This window comes from Cucumis sativus, chromosome 4, assembly GCF_000004075.3.
Source record: "Cucumis sativus cultivar 9930 chromosome 4, Cucumber_9930_V3, whole genome shotgun sequence".
Classification (NCBI taxonomy): domain Eukaryota; kingdom Viridiplantae; phylum Streptophyta; class Magnoliopsida; order Cucurbitales; family Cucurbitaceae; genus Cucumis; species Cucumis sativus.
The window spans coordinates 26522175-26539760 of NC_026658.2; the positions used below are offsets into that span (position 1 = coordinate 26522175).

The following is a 17586-nucleotide window of genomic DNA, read 5'->3' on the forward strand; positions in this document are numbered from 1 at the left end:
GGCTTTTGCCTTCCTTAGTATATGACTGATTGTTGAAGTAAAATACCAAAAATTCATGTGAAGAACATCTCTTGTAGTCCCAAATTGACCCTTCTTTCTTCTTTTTCTTCTTCTTCTTCCCTTACTCTCTCCATGCTCTTCATTGTCACTCACATCCTTGTATGAATAATAGCCATTGTTTTCTCTCTTTAAACTTTCTCTTTTGATCCTCTTTTTTCCCTTCTTCTCAAGCCTTCCAAGCTCTAGAAGTTGGGTGGAAACAGACATTAATGGATGATGGGAAGAGAAGGCTTTGAGAAGAAGAAGATTTTTTTTCCCTTTTTCTTTATGAAGTCTACTTAAGAAGGTGAAGTTTTATTTGAGTGGTTTTATAGTAGAGCTTTGGGTATTGAAGGAACTTTCTTTAATAGTACATGAACATGTGAAAATTTGGGCCACATTTAGCTGTCTGCCTGTGCTGTCTTTCTCAACCAACAAGCTTGGTGAAAACAATGTGCTCTACGTAATTTCTCATCGCAAGTTTAATGTCCTATGCAATTGGTCATATTACAACAAGGGCTTTAATTTTTATTAGTGGGGAATTTGTTTTTTTGGTCCTTATCTTTAAGTGATGATCACTTTATCATATGGGTCCAATTGATGAGTTAAATAATGAATTTGATAAGTAGAATTATGTCACAATTAGTGTAAGTAAAGTTAATATAAGAAGAGTCTTCCATTTGACACATCATATTTGATGTGTGTATATAATATAGATATGCACATACACTTTTTTTTATGTTCACATAGGTTGAGATTTGAAACCCCAACCTTCTGATATAAAATATATGATCATGTTGTGACAGGTACTCTGTATATATTATATTAAATAATACTTTTAGTTCCTAAACCTTGAAATATTGAAATATTGAGTGTAGAATGTTGCCAAATTGAAAGTAGACTGAGGATTGAATTGCTATTGTTTGAAAGTTTAAAATTAAAAATGATTTTGCCAAATTGAAAGAAAGATTATTCTAGAAAGCAAAAGTGTCTGATTTTATTTTAGGTTTTACTTTTCTGAAGGGTGTTGTCTGTGGTTTTACATTTTGGTGTGTATATATAATTATATATAAATATAGTTGATAGAAAAAAATAAAAATAAAAAAATAAATAATCTTACTTTAAAAAATAAATTAAAGTATTTATAAGTTATAGGAAAAGTGAAGATATTTTTCTAAACCTAATAATATTTGAACAAGTTTTTAAAATTTATAGTAAAAATGGTAAGAAAAATTAAAGAGCAAGGAAAAAATGTATGTAAAGTAATAGTAGTATGGAATAAATTTAAGATTTATTGAGTAAAGGGGAAATGATATTAAGAAAGAATTCAAAGGAAAAGAAAGATTGGCAGATAGAAGGCAGCTAATAATTGAAGGATGTTGGCCCCTCAGGCCCCAAATTTGGTCAAACCATTACTTCATTCCATCGCTCTTTTGGTCGGTTTTTGTTCATTTCCAATTATATTCAAAAGTTTAATGGTAATATTACGAATTTAAATTTGTGTTACTTTTTAAATAAATGAAGAAGGTAAAGGAGTTTTTAAATCTACTATGGTTGCCTTTCAAACTATTTAGGGGAAAATGAGCCCATTTTCGTGTGGAATGGGTCTATGCTTCAAAGTTGTGCCAACATTTTAAATATGATAGAGAATGATTTGAGGTATAAAGACTGAAAAAAATTGCATACAATTTTGTCATAACTTGTAAATAGTCTAATCAATTTCCATAAGTGTTGAACTTAGTTTAGCCTACATAACCTAAACGTAACTTTAAATATCAATAGCTTATTCATATTGAACTTTTTTTTTTAAAAAAAAAACTATAACTTTTAAATGAAATTAGTTGAAATTGTAAATATGTATATTTTAGGGTGGGGGACAGTCTAATTTAAGAGGTCGGTTTACATAGTACAAGAAATTGTGTTAAAGTAGATTCCATATTTTTCAATATTCCATTTAAAGCATATTACATTTCTTTGAGGGAATTTCGATTTATAGATTATACATTCAATCATATTCGTTGCTTCTAGTGGGTTTGATTATGATCAAACACGTATTTGTATTATCAGTTTTGTATTTTAATATTAATTTTGAAATTTTAGATCATAATATATTAGTTTTAGTTTTATTTTACCTAAATTCGACTTCTGTTGTAGTGGTTGTGTCCTTGCACAATTTTTTTTGGTTATGGGTTCAATATTGTTCTTACAATTATTTTTACAAAATAACTTTTATTTCAAATATCAATCGGTTTCCTTTCCTCAAATATCAAATTTGTTTGGTCACAACATAGATTTTATTACAAATATCAATAATTTTCTTTTTCAAATATCAATAATTCTCATGCTAATTTTTATTCAAAACATCAATCATTTTATTTTTTTCAAATATAAATAATTTTCTTTCTCCAATTTTTCTTAAATTTCAATGATTTCCTAAAAGAAAGATTATTTTGATTTCTTAAAAGGGAGATAATTTTTTTAAAAAGAGAAAAAAAACACTATATAAGATAAAACCTTAACTTTTTTCCTGACCCTCATCTAACAAAAGAATTTTAAAAAATGCAAAAGTCGGTGATTCAAACTTTCACTCTCTCTCAACGATATTCCATTCCATGAAAAATATATTATTGTTTATTTATTTATTTATTTTATGCAAATTTTAAATTCACATATTTACATTACAAAAAATCACGTAAAAATTGTCGATTTTTCTTTACTGCTACAAATGTAGTGAAAATTATTGGAGCATTAGTGAAAAATCAAAATATTTTTTTAACATTTTTTTAGTGTGTTTACTATATAGAGTGTCTAGTGCCCCTAAATAAAATTCATGAATTCGTCACTGGTTATGATTGTCATGACAATTTGTGATTGTTATATATATATATTACATTTACAACTATGTATACCTCTTATGATACGTTTGAACCGTTTACTATTAAGATGATAACAACTTACACCAAAATTTAGCTATAAATATAATTTTTTTCACTGTGTGAAAGAATTATGTTTTTCTTGAAAACATTATGTTTCGGGTTTTATCGTCAAGTTATGTTATAAACATTTAGGGAGAAGATTATATGTGAAAGAACTTAAATGAGAAAGAATTTGGGTGTGTTTACACCTCATTAAATATTTTTACAATTTATTTAGTTGTTGAATCACAAATTGTTGCATGCCTTCCTTTAAAAAAAAAAAGAAATTTAGAGTTTCTTGCTATTTGGTTGAAGTTGGCTTTAAAAGGATTGATGCTATCTAAAACGCTTGTAAGTATTATATATTAAAAAAAATAATAATAATGGCAAAATTAAATGTATGAGTTTTTGTGAAGTAAATAGTTTGTGTGTTATTTTTCTAAAAGAATTCAAATAATAATAATAATTAATATTGAAAATGAAATAAAAGAGAGGGTAAAGGTGGAAGATATATTAGAAATTAGGGAAAGAGGAAGTAGTTTAATTGAGAATAATTATTCGTTTTGTTTGGGGAAAAAAGCCATGAGGTCTAACCTCACAAATTGGTCAATGGTTACATCATCAAAAACAAAAGCAAACTAATAATAAATAAACACCAAAACCACAACACCCACTCATCATTACTTTTCTTTTTTTCTTTTTTTCTTTTTTCTTTTTTCTTCTATATTTTTTTATTGTGTGCATTTTTTTAATTAGGAAACCACTTTCTTTCTGCAGAAAATCATTTTCAAAAAATATATAATTTATATGTGCCCTTTGAGTCTCTACTTTACATCTGGTTTTTGAGACTTTAAAAGTGTTGAAAAAATATTCCACTTTTAATTGTTGAGTTTTGAACTTAATTTTTATTATGTTTTTTTCTTAAAAAAAAAAATTGATTCTTACCTATTTATTTTAATAGTTTAATCTAAATTTTATATACGCAATTTATTTACACACATATATATGTATATTTATATAAACAATGTATGCAAACTTCATTTTATTTAATAATAATTTCCTTAAACAACTTTGTAAAAGAAAATGTTAAACAATTTGTAATAACCCTTTAAATAATAATGGCAATAAATTATAGCTTCATGATTGATATATTTTCTCTAACAATTTTTGTTTTTGTGTGTGTATATAGTTAGTGTGGTTTGTTGGAATATGAATGAAATAATTATTTCTTTTAACTTAATTTAATTGGTATACGTAATTTGAATTTTGTAATCATTTCTTAATTAATTTTGAAATATGTAAAAAAATTAAGTTATGTAACAACTAAGACATAACCTTTATATTAATATTTAATGTTGATTGCTCCGTAAGGTTAACACAATTTTCAATTCTAATTAGCATGCACTTGTCGAAAAAACTATTAGAATCAAATAACAAGTTGGTCGTAACATATTATAACAATGTCAAATGAAGAAACGCATATCTGTAATTGAGAAACTCTATAACACTAGATATGGTGAAGTGTTAAAAACAACTCACTTTGGACTCACCTTTTACATGCCTTGGTTTAGCTAAATTTATCAATGTGAACCACATCCTTCCATTTTCCAATCATCATTTACAATATCTCATTGATGTTTTAAATCTATTTTAAAAGTCTCATCAATTAGAAAAATATATTTTTTGAAAACTTATCTCAGTGTGTACATATGTACTTATATATTTAATCATTAAAAAATTTGTTTTAAAAAATAAAAAATCAAACACACAGTATTATCACGAAGTTCTTGCAAAAATAATAAAAAAAATTATGATCTAAATAATAAAAAAAATTATGACCATAACACTCATGTCATTACATTTTTTAAATTGCAAAAATAGTAAATCTAAAAATCGATAACCTTATAATTATCACTAATTTTGTCATATTCATAATATATAAAAAAATATGTATTATAGACTTTTTTTTTTTCTAAATATTTTTGTTATTAGATGCAATTTTTCTAATATTTGATGGAACTAAAAAATACAAACTTGGCTTAAAAAATAAGGAAAAGGAAAAGGAAAAGACAAAACTATTATTAATAGTAATAAATAAATAAATAATTTTGAATGAGTTTGCCGGCCGACCGAGGAAAACATTTAATATTTTCACGTCAAATTTAATTTATTGGTCCTTTTTTCTTTTATTTACTTTTTTTTTTAATAAAAAAATCACTTATTAGTCCATATTTTTTATTCCAAAAATTAAGAAAATTGGTTAAAAAATAAAATATTTAATCAAGTGTAATGAATTTTGTCTTTAATGATTTTGGTGGACGGAGTAAAAATAGTTTATCAACTTTTTTACTTTTTAAATAATCCAAAATATTTATCCTTTTAGTTCGAAAATATATTTGTTTATCCTAATTACATAAACATATCTTTTTTTTTACTCTTTGTGGTTATAAAAATAGATATATAAGGTTTATGATTTTTCAAAATGTACATTTCTAGACATGTATTTTTAAAGTAAGTTTAAACGTCACTCAAATGACTTTATACTTTTATTTTAAATAATTATATGTCATCTTAAATTAAAAAAAATAAATCTAAAAATCATATTCTTTCTTAATGTTTTTTTTTTGGAAATTTGCAAAAATAACAACAAAATTTATGATAATAGAACTCATATCACTTACATTTTTAAAATTGCAAAAATAACAAATTTAAAAACAGATTATCGTTTGCCAAATTTACAATATGTAAGAAAGATGTATTACGAACTAGTTTTTTCTAAAAAAATTTGTCATCCAATGCAATTTCTAAACTTATGAACTGAAAAAAAATGTAAAATTTTAAAGTTGGAGGATCAAGAACTCCACAAAATGTTTTTAATAACTAAATCTATATATTTAAAATCAACCCAACTTGAACGATACTTTAAATCATTAAAGAAACACGAATCATATCATAAAAGTGGTATAAATTTATGTTAGCTTATTTAATATAGCGTTTAATAAGTTATTAAAATATTTGATTATGTTTTACTTAAATACACTTGTAAAAATGGTTAAGAATAAACTTTTAACTTGATATCCTCCGTATGTTTTAAAAAATAAGAGGTATCGGTTTTAGTTGATACAACAAAAAACTTCAACTTTTGTACGTAAATTTTGGTATATTGATATTTAAGAAAACACCCATCAGCGTTAAGAGGTTAGCAACGTCCGAATGAGAGTCACGTGCGAGTAGTAAGCGCTTTTTGGCCGTCGGAAAAGCAATTTTGGTCGTAAAAAGTCGGTGGCCTTTTCCACTATTTCTTCGTTTTCACCTTCAACTTCCAACTTTTTTTATCTCCTTCCTCTATTCTCTGTTCCTTCAATCATTCATTACCCATCATCAATTATTCCATAACAAATTCACCTAAATTCGATTCCATCATCATCCTCTTCGCCTTCTTCTTCTTCGTAATTGCTGCTTCAAGATTCACTTCACTCTCCTCTGCTTCGTTTTACGCGTTTTTTTTTTGGTATCAGAAACATTCTTTTGTCTCTATGATCAAGTTCTTCTGATCAGAGCGATATCTGATCTGCTGTGAGAATCGAGTATGTTTTGATCCGGTGGAATCGCGTTTGTTTTTAGTAGTTTTTCTTTTATGGAGGCTATTCGGAAGCAAGCCAGCAAGTTCAGGGAGCAGGTTGCGAAGCAGCAACAGGTTACTGTCGTTTTCATTCTCGTCGTTTTCTTGATTTTGTTTCTTTTTGTCATGAATTCTGTACTGCTTTTGTGATTCTTGTTCTCTTTGTTAGTGGAGTGTTTTTCCTTTTGTTTTGGTCGACTTATGTTCGTTGTGTTTGTAGGCCTTGATGATAAAATTAGGGCATTTCGGTACGGAACCATTATTGGCTGATGAAGCTGAAATCCAGTGCCATCAGCAGCTTCATAATCTTTACAATTCTACCAGGACAGCTAAGGTAAAGTCCCGGTGGAGTTTTTCTTTTCTTTTCTTCCCGGTCTTTATTTACGAATTTGAGATAATGTGATTCCAGGATTCAATTTGATATGGACTGTGAAGTGTGAATTACGAGTTCTATCGATATAGTTTTGTTTTCAATGATATTATTAAAGCAGACGTTAGTTAATATATTCTAAGTTTCTAACCAATTATTGACAAAAATGAAACGATTGCCTTCTGCAGCATTTTCAGAAGAATCTCGTTCGAGGTATTGAAGGTTTTATTTCTTTGAGTACAAAGCAAATGGCTATCGGTAAGGATTTTGTTTCTCTTTTTCCCATTTGATGTCTTTTATTTGGCTATACATTTTTCTTTTCCTGGTATTGAATATTGAAGATGTATTCGCTTTATGTATGCACTCAAACATTTCCAAATATCCAGTGAGGAGGTTAGCTGATGACTGTAGCAAATATGGAGCCAATAATCAGAATAGCTGTCCGGCCCTTGCAACGGCTGTTCTTAATTTCAGTACGTCGCATAGTTCAATTGAAGACAAGAAGGAATCTTTACTTGGAATCCTGGGAGATCAGGTAATTGAGAAAAGCCTTGTGCTTTATCGCCTTCATACATCCTGCTTATTTTATTATCTCTACACGAATGTTGTTTTGTATTTCTGCGAGTCATATGTTCATAGATTCAAGTGTTTGTATGCATAATTTTTCTATTTGGTTTATTTATATATGAAAGAGTAATTGTATTGTTTGTTTGTTTTTACTTCTACTTGTGCGTGCTCATCTTGACAAATCAGAATCAATGAACTTTGTCTAAGCTGAAAAAATCTGAAACTCATGAAAAGGGGGAAAGAAACACATTGTTTCTGTAAGCCGTTTATATTTTCTTTAACTACAAAGTTCATTGAAGTGGTCGGTATTGATGTTCTTTGGGATTCTTTAGAAGTGATTGGTGCTGAAATTTTCTGAGGAACACTAATATAATTCTTAACTTATAATGCAAAAATATTAAAATTGTACGCTTTTTCTATTTTCTTTGTTATGCTTCTAATTGTGATGCAGGTATAAACCTCAGGTATGTGATCCTCTACGTGCGCAAATAACAGGGGCACCTTTGGAGGATGCCCGTCATCTAACACACCGTTATGATAAACTGCGACAAGAAGTGGAAATCCAGGTAATACTTGATCTGAAGTACAAATTTAAATGTATGGTTGCTAAGGATTTAGTAGTGAACAAAATACATTCTCTTCAGGCAGCTGAAGTTTTGAGACGCCGAGCTAAGTCAAGAGATTCTTCTATTTCGGCTGAGAGTGCCACAAGGCTTGAAAATGCAGAAGCAAGATTAACTGAACTTAAGTCTACAATGATGGCACTGGGTAAAGAAGCAACCACTGCTATGCAATCGGTTGAGGCGCAACAGCAACAAGTAACTTATGAAAGACTTCGTACTATGGTATTGCTATAGTTTGTACTCTTTGACCAACTTTCATGCTATTTCATTGTTTGGATTATTTATCTTTACAAGAATTCTTTGAGAAATGTACTTAAAAGTATTCTGTGGGTAAATTCATTTTGTAGGTGGACGCTGAGAGATCTTACCACCAACATGCCCTTACTAATTTAGAAATGCTGAATTATGAGGTTGGTTACATACATTGCTCAATGGCTTTGAGCCTATGCGGATACTCTTAGTGAAAATACTACCTTTGCTCTTCATACATTTGTTTTGCATTCTGACAGGATATTTTTTATGCTTATTGCTTACTGTGTTTTATTATTTTCGGTTTATGTGAGAAAGGTTATGACTCCATAGTTTCTTCCATTGTTTATCATTGGAGGCCAGTTGATTCAGCTGGCGCAATCAGATGGGTCTTTGTCAACCGTGGCCCTTGCGACGGACACAAATACAGTACCCACAATTAGAAATGGAGAGGAAAACGATCAACCATCTGAGTACAAAAAGACGACGTCAAAGAAGTCTGATGCGCGTGGCCCTCTAGATGAAAATAAGGACTACATTATTGCAAAAGTAAGATCTCAACTTTTTTGGGGTCTTGTTCGTACAGCATTCTATCCTAAATAACTGGAGGAATTAAAATTCAGATCCATGAATTAATAATGATGACGTGTGAGAATATTTGGCATTATTTCACTGTCGTGTAATGTCGTAAGTCCTTTAAATCTTGGGATCATCTGTATGTTCATAACTTTTTGTTTGCATAATAAGATAACGATGTGATGTGTTTCGCCTCGCTGCTGATGTTTTGGACCTTGTTGAATATTTTTAGATTTTGCGTTCTGTAGTCACGTTACTTCTAGTTTATAATAAAACTTAGTTCTTCTTGTAGGTTATTCACCCATTTGATGCTCAGGCAGAAGGCGAGTTAAGTTTATCCATTGACGATTATGTTGTGCTTCGTCAGGTATTTCTAATCATAAGGAAAAAAGCATCACCTAATTATCAATATGATAACCAACAAAATGCTGTCACTTAAGTGTATGTTTGCGATTGTTTCTAAGATAGCTAAAATCACTCTTAACAAACATGTTTTTAATCATTCAAAACTTTTTTTTATGTTTAAAATTGTGTTTCAAGGTGGTTTTGAACGTGACAAAGGCTTGTTTAACTATTTTAAAATCACTTCCATACATGTTCTAGGTGCACAACGAGATGCATACATGTTAAAACTTAAAACAAATAATGAACAAAACGATTCAACTTATTATATATGCATCCTTTTGGAAATGGTTCATGAAGATGTTTTATCAGGTGTGGCCTAATGGATGGTCCGAGGGAGAATGCAAAGGAAAAACAGGTTGGTTTCCATCTGCATATGTCGAGAAGCAAGAAAACATATTGGCGACTTCTCGATCTTTATCTGACTCTAAATCCCCATAAAATCTGCATGATTATTGCATTTTCTATCATGTGGTGCTGCCAATGTTCGTTTGTGATATTTATGATGTTGAATACCAAGTCTTTGATATTTTTTCTTTGTGCAGAAGAGGATTTGTTTTTTTTTTGTTGAGTAAAAAGTAAATGATTTGTAATTATTATTCAGTCTGTGTCTGTATTAGAGATTTTGAATTTAGTTTGTATTATTCCAAAATTTATTATTGTTATTTATTTGGTTGATAATATTAATATTCGTTTTGAAATTGTAGTTGGTGTAATCCTCAGGTATGTTATGGCAGGGCTAAGTCACTATCCCATTCTTAATTTTTCTTTATCTTTCCTTTTTTATAGGGTTCTCCAACCAAAATATTTATAAAATAGGATAAATTTTCAATTCTATCAAATGATTGATTAGTTGTGTGCATATATATAGTTCTATTTTTATTTATTATTTGTTTTAGGATTACAATTTGTGCAAACATTTGGGTTTTGGAATGAAAAATCATGTTACGTTTTTGGCATTTGTTACTATTTTAGTATTGTATTGTATGTGTGTCTACACATATACATATATATATATGCAAAAGGTTTTGGAATTTGAGAATTTTTCTTTTGAAAATTTAGTAACCGTTGATTACAAAATTTGAACTTAAAAAATTTATTGGACACAAGATGAAGAGTTTAGGTTTTGTTTCATTGTCATTTGTATCTTGTTTGATAATTAATTTATTTTTATGTTTTTGTTAGTGAAAGCTAAGCTTATTTTCATTGATCTCAAGTAGAATAGGTGAGTTGCATTTCGAGCCCAACTTCTAAAATAATAAAACAAAGTTTTAAAAATCTATTCTTTTGTTGTCAAATTTTAACTTGGTTTTTGAAATACATAGGTTTATTACACCAAGCAATTTTTATCAAAATCACTCTAAACTCAACTACATCACACATATATTTTGTCAACTTGAGCTTAGGTTAATTGGAAGGTCTTGAGTTCAAATCCCTCCACCCTCACGTTGTACTTAATTTTTTTAAAAAAATCAAGCGATTTAGAGTTTATGAACTTAATATATATATATATATATATATATATATATCTTTTAGAGTTCGCGTAAAAAGTATCTCTAAACTTTCAAAAGTTTAAAACATGCATTTAAACTTTTAAAATGAGTCCAAAAATTTATTACCATTAGTGTTGAATGAAGATAGTTGCATTTTTATTTAGAACAATTGAAAAGATTGCATTTTATGTTTAGAACTATGAAAAAGGTTCATAAATACCCCTGGGCTTAGAAGAAGTTAAAATATGCTCTCAATAATCTAAAATTACACCATTTTCTCACCACCTAAAATTTTAGGTTAAAGTTATGGTTTTAAATTTTAGTTACTAACAAAAATGAATTGAAGCATAAAGTTTTTCGATTTTGAAAGTTGTGGAGCATTTTATAATTTAGGCTAATTTTTGGAGAATTGACAAAAAATAGGCCAAAAATGGGGTAGATAAAGACTTTTAGGATTAATTGTAAAAAAGTTGACATTTAGGACAAATTGGAGGTGAAATGACGAAAATACCCTCATTTAATTTCATTCCTCTTTTCTTCTTTTTCCTTTTCTTCAACCCAGAGACAGAGAAGGCCGTTCAAAAGAAAAAAAACGTAAACCTCCCGCATTTGAACTCTCCTGCCTCTGCAGTTACCCCCTTCAACTCTCTCCCGCCTCCGGTGAACGTTTTTCTCTTCTGTCCATTTCTTCTCCACTTCCATCCATTTCTTCTCCACGACTCTCCACTATATTTTCCGATTTCAACTTTTTCACCGAACGTTTCCATTTCTTCTGCACGGGTCTCTGTTTTAGTTTCGACTTCAACTCCGGTGAACGCTTCTCCACTTCCATCCATTTCGATTTCAGCTTTGTTTTCACCGGACCTCTCCATTTCTTATCCACTCCTCTACATTGGCAGTGTCGTATCCATCATCTTTGAAGTCAAGTGAGTAATAAAATCTCAGTTTTTTTTTTTTAAAGTTAGTCTGTTGAAGATATGTTTATCTATTATTACAGTATCCATCTTGTTTGTTTAAGTTGTCTGTTGAGATCTGAGTTTTTTGTTTTGGGCACATTTTAGATATATCATTAAATTTGTAGAGAAGAAATGCATGTCGTATGCACACAGACATAGAGAACCGTGGGAGCCATTCTGTTTTTAGGAAGAAAAACCATTTCCTTTGCAATGTACTGTAATAATAGAAAAACCATACCTTGGAGTTTAGAACTTGAATTCCAACATATTTGGTATCCCATCTAAACTCTGCAAAGCTACCAGTACAACAATGTTGAAAGACATTATCATAAGCTGCATTGTTGTTCTCTACTTTGTTAATGTTTTTAGTGATGTAGTTCCAATAGAATACAATCTTTATTGCCTTGTATAACCAAGAAGCTCCCCATATTAATTCGTCCTATGTCAAACCAATTTATTTAAGATTCATATGTTAGAGAAAATTTGAAGACAAATGATTCAATTAGTTTTGTTCCTAAACATACATGTAGACTTTCCTCCTACTATTAATCATTTTAGTAAAAGTGTTACAATATATGTTTAGCAGTGCAAGCAATTTGGTTTAGTAATCTAATTTGGTTTATTGGCCTTTGACCAAAATTTGAGTAGAAGTCCCAAGATGAGAGTATTACCCTTCCTAAATTGTTTAGAATGCATGTTTAACTAGTTTACTGGGTTTTAAGGGTTTAGGGTTAGCAATTTTATTAGACTTAGCAAGTAATAGCCTTGAATTTTTCCATCTCGCACCTATCAGCACCTATCTCGCACCTTCCAAAATTTGAGTAGAAGTCCCAAGATGAGAGTGTTAACCTTCCTAAACCGTTTAGAATGCATGTTTAGCTAGTCTACTAGGTGTTAAGGCTTTAGGGTTAGCAATTTTATTAGACTTAGGAACTTTGCCTTCAATTTTTCCATCATCTCGCACCTATCAGCACCTATCTCGCACCTTCCAAAATTTCAGTAGAAGTATGAAGATGCTAGTGCATCCATGTTTAGTAAGTCTCTTATGCAATTATATTTAATTAGTTTTTTTTTTATGCAGGTTTCAGTATGGCTTCGACATCAACTAACGGTCCATGTACAAGATTGACCCTGCTCATCATTTTCAGTCTATAGTAAGCAGTTTATCTCATTTAGAAAACAGTACGTAAAATAAAGGCTAAATTGAAACCAGGATCAATTAACCTTATTTAGAAATACAAAGTTCGGCCACTTTTTGGATCTTAATATAGTCTTTAATGGGCCGCTCATCCACTACTTATTGTTAAGGGAGGTGGAAGATGAAAGGGTTGATCATATCAGTTTCAAGATAGGGGAAGTTGTGTGCAGTTTTGGTAGGAGAGAATTTAATATGATGACGGGTCTATGGAGTTCTCAACCAGAGCCTATTGAATTGGTTGGGAATAGTAGGTTGTTGGAGAAGTTCTTCGAACAAAAAAAGTGTATTTATATAAGTGACTTAGAGGACACATTTGTGGAATACGAGGGGGATGACGATGACGATGACATAGTTAAATTAGCTCTAGTGTACTTTATAGAGCTGTCATTGTTAGGAAAAGATAGGCGGACGAAAGTGGACCGAACTTTATTTAGGATTGCAGATGATTGGACCACATTTAACAATTACAATTGGGGAGGGTTGGTTTTTGGACGTACACTTTCTGCCTTAAAACGAGCCTTGGACATGCAACATGCCAAGGGAAAGAATAAATCAACTAAGACAAAATATACTGTCATGGGATTTCCGCAGGCGTTACAGGTATGTTACTTTACTTCCTATGCACATATTTATATATACATATATCTTGGGACACTTGCTAAACTTGTTTTGTCGAACATGGAATAGGTTTGGGCATATGAGTCTATACCAACCATCACTGAATGTGGTGTACATAAAGTAAGCAACGATGCAATACCACGAATGCTGAGGTGGGTGTGCGAACTATCGCCGAAGTCTCATGTCCTACAGAGCAGGTGTTTGACTCACCAATGGTAAGTATCAACAAACAGTAACTTACCGAATGCATGACTTTGTTCCTTTATGTTTTGACTAACTAACTACATTTCCACTTTGTAGTTCTTAATTAACGTGGTAACTGAGATTACGCCTTAAGAGGAGGAGCATCTAAGAATGTCTTCAGGGGAACTTGTTGAGAAATCCCATCCATATAACACCGTTTCTGAGAAGAATGGTGATTCAAAACGACCAGGAGAAGCTAGTAATGATGACAATGACTGCAAAAAGAGTAAGAAAAAGAAGAAGTGGAAGTCTAAGATGAAAGAAGTTGTTCGAAAACTCAAATATCGAGTAGCGGTTCTCGAGAATGAACGTGGAAGCCTAAAATCAATGCTGTCGACTATATTGAAACACCTTGAAGTTCAAAAAAAGGTTAGGAATCAAAGTTTGTTTAACATTTTCAAAGTTTGTGTACATTTTCAAAGTGTTCTTACCAATACATTTTGACATTTCCAAAGGGTGAAGAAGGAGACTGCACGGGAGTTGAAGGTCATGATGCCCAGACCGAAGATGTTGACACACCCGGTACACCTTCTTGGTTGAGGATGCCAAGGAGGATGACACAAGTGATGGGGTGAAACACGTTGAACTTCAAAAAAGGTTAGGAATCAAAGTTGTGTAGTGGGGTGAAAATCATCCTTACTAATGCTTTATCCTTAGTAATGCATTTTGACCTTCCATAGGGTGTCGAAGCAAACCGCACAGAGGATGACACAATGGACGAGTTGGATAAGAAGGTTCATATTGATTTGGAGGAGCCAATAGACGTCGTTGACGATTTCAACGAGGAAATTGGAGTAAAAAGTCTTACTTATTTTGATTCAGACGTCATGGAAATAAAACCATTATCCACTAAACGACCACATGTTCGGCCCACACGTAGCAAGCATGCAAGTGTATACTTGTCAACCCCTTCACAGCTTTAGTTAAACGGTCTACAAAATCAACACCACCACCTCTCAGTCTCAACCATCCGTCTATGATCCTATGCACAAAATACCTGACGCCCATTTAGATCGACTCAGAGCTTGGATCACAAACAAGCGTACGAAAGATGAGGTGCGTGAAACTTTTCACGGGAAAAAATCGAAGGAATTTTTCAGAGACTTTTTCATGTGTCGTCGGTGGTTGGCGGATGAGGTTAGACTTTTCTTATTATTTCTTATTTACAGTTTTAGAGCACTTAGTAAAACCATGTTTGTTAACTAAAAATAGTACCTTCAAGAAGTTGGTTTGATCGCATAACCGAATTAAATGTTTTATTTTGTTTCTATTAGCATTTGGATGCACTCTTTCTTCTCATTCGCTTCAACATTAAGACAGCCATGATACCTTCTGCTCAAAACTTCACAACTGTAGACACACTCTTCATGGTTTGTACTCGCAACCATACTTTATGTACTGAATTTGCTTTTGATATTTGTCTTATTGTCTTATTGTATACATGCATGTGTGTTTTTTTCCTTCCAGCGACTATTAGTTGCGAAGTGGCCTGAATACCAAGAATGTATTAAAGGGAATCGACCATTTCACTAGAAGGAGGAGTATCGGTTGGTTGACTATGTTGTCGGATCAAAACAAGACTTTCAAGATCCTTGGGTGAATGATGATTACATTTACTCTCCATTCAATATCCATGGCAATCATTGGATTCTATTATGCTTGGACTTGGTACGTTGTCAAGTTAAGGTATGGGATTCGCTTCCGTCGCTTACGAGTGTCGAAGATATGAGAAGCATATTAGTGCCAATTCAAGAGATGATGCCAAATTTGCTCGATACTACTGGATTCTTTGTTAGGAGAGGCGGATCATCAACACACAAGGAACCTTGGCCACTTGTCATTGTCGACTCCATTCCACTTCAACGCAACAATAGTGATTGTGGTGTATTTACAATTAAGTATTTCGAATATGAAGCTTTTGGTTTAGATGTAGCTACATTATGTCAAGAAAACATGTCATATTTTAGAAAACAATTGGCATTTCAATTATGGACCAACAATCCCATATATTGACTTTTAGTTCCAACTTTTGAAGGAATTGTATATGTTCCAAACTATGTACATAAATAGTTTTATATAATGGAATGAATACCATTTTTGTTTTATGGTATGAAATTTTTATTTCATTCTCTTGGAAAATTGTAAAGTGTGCAGAACTTTTATATAATGTACAACAATGCAGGTGAGAGCAACATTCTCATGCTCTTAGAATTAGGAAGACCAATTTATCCCACACTGTATGAAAATTTCACCTCTTTGAATGCTAATTGTTTTTGGCAGGTGTCTTAGAAACATTTTTGGATTTATGATGTATGAATATAGACATTCTTGATGTGTTACCGGTGGTAGAGTAGAACTTTGTGGTGGCTGCGGAACTGCAGAAGCAATGAGTTCAGGTTCTGCATCAAAATCAATTAAACTTCCAGAAGGTTGCTGTTAGCCCTGTGCAAAATCAATTAAACTTCCAAAATCAATTAAACGACATGTTAGGGATATTTTGGGAGAGAATGTATCTCCACTTCGTGTTATTGAACCACCAAAAAGTAGTGATACGACCAAGGTTGCTGATAGCTCTGTGCATTAACATTTCATCCTTCTGAGAACTGGTATCTGTCCATTTATTTGAGCCTTTCATTTAAAATTGATCACGTTTGGTCTGTTCTTGTTATCTCAGCAAGAGCCTCCTCTATATGACGGTGGTAAAGTATTGGACTTGGTTGTTGCATACATTAACAGGTTATGATATGATAAAATGTGGGGGATGTAAGCTTACCATGATACAAGAGTGGTCTAGAGAATACTTCTCCACGCTTCTGAGAACGTTGATTCACGATATGTTCTAGATGCATTGTAAAACAAAGTAGCTATAGTGTCATTCTTGTATTTATCATTCAATTTTTGAGTCAAGTGTTGCACACAAAGTCCATGGAATGCGGAGGGAAAAATCGATGCAATACACTTAGAAAAACATGTTTTTCGATCTGTCACGAAGCCTAGATTAGGCACCTCTCCTATTGCAACTTTCAATTTCTCTAAGAACCACTGTATTGAAGCATCTGTTTCTCTGTCCACCACTCCAAAGGCAAGAGGATAAATTTGATTGTTACCATCCAAGCAAACAGCAACTATCAACTGACCCCGATATTTGTTCTTAAGGAATGTTCCATCCATGACTATAATCGGTCTAATGCAGTTTAAGAATCCTCGAACACATGGACCAAAAGCCATAAAAAGATATTTGAAGAAACGATCATCTTCAAGTTCCATGTGAAATATTGTACCTACATTTGCAAGTTTGAGAGCTTCACCATATCTAAGCAATAGATTATATGACTCTTCAGGACACCCACGCACTCGTTCATACGCATTTTCTCTAGCGCGCCATGCTTTTTCATAACTCATATTTATGCCATAGTCTTGCCTCATGTCTTCTATGATATCACGTGGTTTGTATAGACGATCGACTCCCTTGAACTTTGACTTTATTAATTCTCCAACAACCCAAGATTTTGCTTGCCTATGGTCACGATTCAAAACGTCAAGAGAACACGAATGAACTTTGACATACTTTTTAATCTTAAATATATTTGAATCCTTCAATCTCATCGCTCGCAGTCTCCAACCACACTTGTTGTCAATGCATCTAACAAAGAGAACCTCTTTTGTAGACTTTTTTACTACAAACTGAAAATTTTTTTCATCGCCAAGACACTTA

The 17586-nt window shown here is 31.7% G+C and overlaps 4 protein-coding genes across 5 annotated transcripts; all 4 read left to right on the plus strand.

The window, feature by feature from the left end:
* The first annotated feature begins 6159 nt into the window (after window positions 1-6159).
* On the plus strand, window positions 6160-10085 carry LOC101211108 (SH3 domain-containing protein 1). Of its 2 annotated transcripts, none has more exons than XR_004216346.1 (10): window positions 6160-6651; window positions 6797-6910; window positions 7135-7204; window positions 7333-7481; window positions 7978-8079; window positions 8158-8358; window positions 8484-8546; window positions 8749-8934; window positions 9242-9328; window positions 9676-9708. XR_004216346.1 is itself a non-coding variant. In XM_004145526.3 (10 exons), exons 1-10 carry the CDS (start codon window positions 6592-6594, stop codon window positions 9802-9804), a joined length of 1149 nt encoding a protein of 382 aa, XP_004145574.1. In that variant the 5' UTR covers window positions 6167-6591; the 3' UTR covers window positions 9805-10085. The 2 variants fall into 2 exon arrangements, 1 of the variants encoding a protein (XP_004145574.1); XM_004145526.3 differs by having other exon boundaries at window positions 6167-6651; window positions 9254-9328; window positions 9676-10085.
* A 2960-nt stretch (window positions 10086-13045) lies between these two features.
* Window positions 13046-13935, plus strand: LOC116403443. Its single transcript, XM_031884592.1, has 3 exons — window positions 13046-13610; window positions 13698-13843; window positions 13929-13935. Exons 1-3 carry the CDS (start codon window positions 13203-13205, stop codon window positions 13933-13935), a joined length of 561 nt encoding a protein of 186 aa, XP_031740452.1. The 5' UTR covers window positions 13046-13202.
* A 23-nt stretch (window positions 13936-13958) lies between these two features.
* On the plus strand, window positions 13959-14794 carry LOC116403444. Its single transcript, XM_031884593.1, has 3 exons — window positions 13959-14240; window positions 14327-14434; window positions 14552-14794. The coding sequence occupies exons 1-3, from the start codon at window positions 13983-13985 to the stop codon at window positions 14792-14794; spliced, it is 609 nt and encodes a 202-aa protein (XP_031740453.1). The 5' UTR covers window positions 13959-13982.
* Window positions 14795-14821: 27 nt separating this feature from the next.
* LOC116403506 lies at window positions 14822-15868 on the plus strand. Its single transcript, XM_031884706.1, has 3 exons — window positions 14822-15008; window positions 15146-15241; window positions 15339-15868. Exons 1-3 carry the CDS (start codon window positions 14856-14858, stop codon window positions 15402-15404), a joined length of 315 nt encoding a protein of 104 aa, XP_031740566.1. The 5' UTR covers window positions 14822-14855; the 3' UTR covers window positions 15405-15868.
* The last annotated feature ends 1718 nt before the right edge of the window (window positions 15869-17586 follow it).